General features: G+C 39.5%; 1 protein-coding gene across 1 annotated transcript in view; it reads left to right on the forward strand.

The window, feature by feature from the left end:
- The window catches only part of GRTP1 (growth hormone regulated TBC protein 1), a 37,454-nt gene extending 32,763 nt beyond the window's left edge, over positions 1-4,691 (forward strand). Inside the window, exons 6-8 of the mRNA XM_017736978.1 lie at positions 1,611-1,783; positions 1,894-2,079; positions 4,197-4,691. Coding sequence (XP_017592467.1) covers positions 1,611-1,783; positions 1,894-2,079; positions 4,197-4,286 — 449 coding nt within the window. The 3' untranslated portion in view covers positions 4,287-4,691. The remainder of the gene's footprint in view (positions 1-1,610; positions 1,784-1,893; positions 2,080-4,196) is intronic.
- The last annotated feature ends 592 nt before the right edge of the window (positions 4,692-5,283 follow it).

The raw sequence follows: 5,283 nt of genomic DNA on the forward strand, positions 1-5,283 counted from the left end.
GTGGCAGTGACTCTTAGGTCTGTAGAGGAGTTTTATGTTTCACTCTTCAGTGGGAACAAAGAAAAAGATCCCATACAGAAAGCTAGATTCCTAAAGATTGAATGTGATGTAGTACCATTAAAAACTCCTGTAAATGTTCTAGAGTTTGGACAGGACAAATACAGAGCAAATAGCTCATGGGTGGGAAGTCTGTTCAGGAAAACCAGTGGCACGGGAAAGTGGAATATTAAACTGCTCTTGTGAAATTGCAGAAATTAAAGTGGTTATACATGTACTGCATAGTTCGGACATATTTTTAAACTTGCCTGCAGCACTGGGAGGTTTTATTAGAATTACTGCAGGCAAATAGACTTTGCTCTTATTCCTTCACCTTTATATGAAGTGTGTGTCTGGGGACCTTGGCAGAAACCAGTTAAGAGAGAGAAACCTGAATTGCAGCTTTCCAAAATCAGTGAAGGAAAGAAAGGCATAGAAAGGTGTTTGTGTTACCACTGGTTTCTTTCCATAAACAAAGTTAATTACATAGGTCTTGTCAGCAAAGCACTCATGAACCATCAAAGGTTGCTTCCCATGATGGACTGGAGCAGCCAAGTCCAGCTTAAATGTTTCTGTCAATATATAAACCCAAAATACGAATTTCTTAAACATCTGTGTAATTCTCTTCCCTTTCTGGGGCATTTGAATACTAATGAATTGAAACAACGTATTTTTCTTCCCTTAAATATACCCAAAACTACTCGTTTATAGAGCTGAGATGCTCGTTGTTCAGCCTGCACCTTGGTAATGAAAATGCTTATTACTGACAAACAGGCTGTGGACTGACGGCCAGAGGGCGCTCTGTGGTTCTTAACTGTGAATTTACCAGTTTACTGCAGTGACCAGAAGTGCAGGAGATATAGGTCTTATTTCAATCCCTTTCTTGCAGGTAAATTCAGAAGAAAGACATGTTGCCTGAGGGATGTGTCATTCACTTCCTTTCAGAATTATTCTATGAAAAGTGGGATTTTTTTGGCTCAGAGAAAGGAGAGAAAAACTCCTACCTTAATGGCTAGGTCACACCTTAGGAGATGGGGAGAGAGAATCTGGCCTCCAGCACCCCTGCACAGCTGACACTCTGGGGAATTTGCATTTCCAGTTTGACTGGACGTGGTCTAAGGGCTGCAGGTTACTGTGGTGGTTTGAGTTTTTTGTTACCTGTCTGGGTGTTGTGTGGACTGGGAGTTGTGCAGCCCCCACACCCAGGAAGGAGGTGGTAGTTATATTGGACTGTTTAAATATTAGTTACACTTTCATAGTTTAGGCTAGCAGTTAAAAACCACCTAAACTATCCTTCCTTGGGAAGGAAGAATGAATTGCCAAAAAACATCAGCGAGAAAGAAGATACTTAGTAGGCATGAATGAAGTGTTTGTGCAGAGGGATCAGCCTTGGCTGAAAGAGCAGCACTGTATGACCACAGTGCAGAGATCTTCGTGCTGTGGGTTAACTTACTTCACCTTGGAATTCATAGGCTCACTGTGCCTTTACACATTCAGCTGCAGAGGACATTCTCTTCAATTTCATGAAAAGATCATGTCCACAGATTCCTCAGTTTTGATTTCTTCTCTCCAAGATTATTACAGTCCTGCAATGTTGGGCCTCAAAACTGATCAGGAAGTCCTTGGTGAACTTGTGAAAATGAAAGTTCCAGCTGTGGCAGAGCTGATGGAAAGACATGGAGTCATGTGGACCCTAGTGGTGTCACGCTGGTTTATATGCCTGTTCATTGACATTCTTCCAGTGGAGGTAATCGGTAACATAAAGTTCTCTTACTACACCCATAATTATTTTGTTTGTACTGCTTTAGTAATAATCGCTTACTGGAAATCAAGGTTAATCTGAATTCTTCCCTGCAGACTGTGCTCCGAATATGGGATTGTTTATTCTACGAAGGGTCAAAGATCATCTTCCGCGTGGCCTTAACATTGATTAAGCAAAACCAAGCTTTTATTTTGGAAGCCACGAATTTTCCTGACATCTGTGATAAATTTAAGCAGATCACCAAAGGAACATTTGTAACAGAGTGTCACAGCTTCATGCAGGTAAATTCTCTGCAGCTTTTAGTCATTCCAGATTAAAACCAAGACTGACTTAGAAATGTTTTTCACTGAGCAAAAGATGGATACAGTTAAGAGAAATGTAGCTGTCAGGATTGTTTTTTAAAGTAAGAAACTCCAACTTTTCTAAGAAATATATTAATATATTGAATAATTTATATTTATTATTATCAATTAAATAATATGTTTAATAATTATTATCTAATTCCATATATAGCAACCCATCTGCATTATCTGTCATACAGGGAAGAAAATTCTTTTTGCCCTTTTTACCAGTTAAGGCAGGAAGTCTGATGAGAAAACAATTTTAGTGCATTTTTCCAGTGAACTATGGATATCGATCCTGTGCTTTTTTTCAGATTAATTGTAATACAGTATTGTAGAATAAACACAAAGTGAACTTGAAGCTTGCACTGATAAATGACTAGTGCCAGAACACACAGCATTCTGTTTAGAACAAGACAAGTAGCAGCAGGTTCTCATTTCCAGACAAAAACCCATGAAGTTGAGTGTCCAAGTGCTATGACAATATGTAATCTAAGAATTATTCTTGTAAATTATCAATACAGTGGGTGCCACATCAGTATAAAACACGAGACTCAGGGCTTTATCTCAGATGATGGAAACATAAAAGGTGGTAACTACAAAACAAGTAACAGGAGCACATCTGTCATAAATCACCTGGCCAACTCCACTATCATTGTTTGCTCAGGGTGCACAAAACCATCTCCTGGATGGTGACATTTACCCCCGAAAGAGTTTCATGCTCATGGCAGATCTCTGTGCATAGGTCAGTTACAGTAGGATGTCATTTATACTAACTTTTGGTTTTGCTCATGTGGAAGAAAAATTAGCTTAACTTACTGACACTTTTAAGTCTTTTAATTAAAGGAGTAAGAGAAAAATCACAGGTACAGCTTTAATTTAGAAGGGAGATGTTTGAGAGGTCCATTCCATAAACAGTTTAGAATAAGAATTTTGTTAAATGTTAACTGCCTTAAGAACACCTCTTCAGAGGCTGATGCTAACACTTGTCCTTGAACGACTTCCATCCCCCCTCTTTAATTGTGTTAAATTTTACACCAGCTATTTTTAGAAAATCAACCACCTTTTTCTTGCAGTTACCCTGAGAATTTTAACTTACTTACTGTAGTAATGGGGCTTTGAAGGCAGTTAGATAAACAATTAAGGTTAGGTTCTTCTGTAACTTTGAAACATGTGCTTTTGTGTTTGAATTTATTTGTTGGGTTGAGGTTTTTTTCAACAGTACAGGTATTAGTACCAGTAGAGGTGATGATACATATCTTTATGCCTCCTCCCCCAGAAGAGAACCTTAGTGTTTAAGCTGTTCTGAACTGGTTCAATTACAATCTCATCTCTAGAGCTGTTAAATGACAGCTCCAGAGAACTGAGGTACCCGCACACCTTAACTGTAGATTAAAGTGCATAAACTTGTAGCTTGCTTCACAGTTTTGTTCACTCAGAAGTTCTAAGTGAAATAGTGGAAACAAATGTATTGTTCTTGAACAACAAGTGGAAACAAAAGAAAAAAAGTAATTGAAAATCTGTGATGGCATTCAGAATGCATCAAGTTCTTACATCCGTATTCATTACTCCCCTGGAAAGCCTGGTAGAGAAGAGGAGCAAAGGTAGTGTAGTGAGGGATTAGAACTGATTTTTTGCAGTAGGAAGACAGTGGTTTCTTTGTGTGTTCCAGAGCCTGAACCACCTCTGCTAGCATCACACAAAAAGTACACTGGTGCTTTGTCACATTACCCAGGACGGTTTAATATGTTCCAAATATTCCACTTTCCACCACCTGCCATCTAAAATAATCTCAACTGGACACACATTCAGAAGAGATTTTCTAGTGCTGCTTTTGTGTAACTTACTGCACTTGTTATGAGCCGCAGGTTTACTGCGTGTTTACAGCACAGTAGATGATGATGTTACCCTGTTACAGGAAGGCCAAAAAGCAGTGAGCAATGTCACAGCATGGACATCAAAGCAGGGATTTCACACATCAGAAAACCATGTGAGAACTCTAGCATGCTGTCCCAAGGCCAGCATTTTAACTAAGAATTTTCTTCTTTTGCCCTCAGAAAATATTCACAGATCCTGGAAGCTTATCCATGGCAACAATCAACAAACTCCGAGAGACTTGCAGGGAGAAGTTGCTTTCTCAGGGATAACTTGCCAGATATAACCAGGTGGTCAGATACTACAGCAATTGACACATTCCTCTATTTGCACTGATTAAAGCACACTTTAAGCTTTCCATGAATTAATTGACACTTGACCAATTTTTCCTGCCTTTCAAGTAAGTGTGTTAACACTTTGTACTGTATGTCAGATTTGATAACTGGAACTGGTGGCTCTGTTATTGTTTGTTGGTGGTGTGTTGTTTTTATTTTTAAGGATTAAGGTATTTTCAGACTAGAATGTGATCAATGTCAGGACCCTCCTTTTAAAAAAATAGTCCCAGGGAATTTTGTAATATTAAAAGAAAACTGATGTATAAAATTATGTATTACTTTAATAACTGTGACACTATTACTGTTTGTACAAAATAAATTAATTTAATTTGTCAGAACCTGTTTCTTGGTGTAGAGAGTAAAATATGTGATCTGAGTCCTGCCTGGCAGTCAGGGGCTAGAATACAGGCATCTTTTTCCTCACTGCTCTCAAGGAACTCAAATACAGCAAAGTGCAGGGCAAGAGAGCAGTCGCAGTGATCTTCACTAGCAGTTGATCTATGCAGTGTGAGATAGAGCAACTGTAGTACAATTGCACACACCTGTGTCCCTAAAACTTTGAGGAGAAACACTTGTAAAGACATCCATGAACAGACTTCTTTGACAGGGGAAGATACTGTGTAGTTCTAAAGTTTGTATTGGCACCGGGCCACTTCCAGCCCTGCTGGGGCCAGGAGTCTGGGAACTGCTTTCTTGTCCATACAGAGCCCTCTCGTGGCCAAATCCTCGCCTTCCAGCTGGCGAAAGGAGGAAAGACGACTGGAGGGAGATCAGCACCTTGTGGAGGTTTATGGTCCCTGTGCAAGTTATTCCTGTGGAAAGCCTCACCTTTTAGCAGCACAGCCCTTTTCAAACTTTACTCCAAGCTCTCTTTGTTCCTTGTGAAGCACAGCTTCCCCCTACCCTGCAAATTGGGATTTTTTCATTCCTGTAT

Source organism: Corvus brachyrhynchos, unplaced genomic scaffold, assembly GCF_000691975.1.
Source record: "Corvus brachyrhynchos isolate BGI_N302 unplaced genomic scaffold, ASM69197v1 scaffold83, whole genome shotgun sequence".
NCBI lineage: Eukaryota > Metazoa > Chordata > Aves > Passeriformes > Corvidae > Corvus > Corvus brachyrhynchos.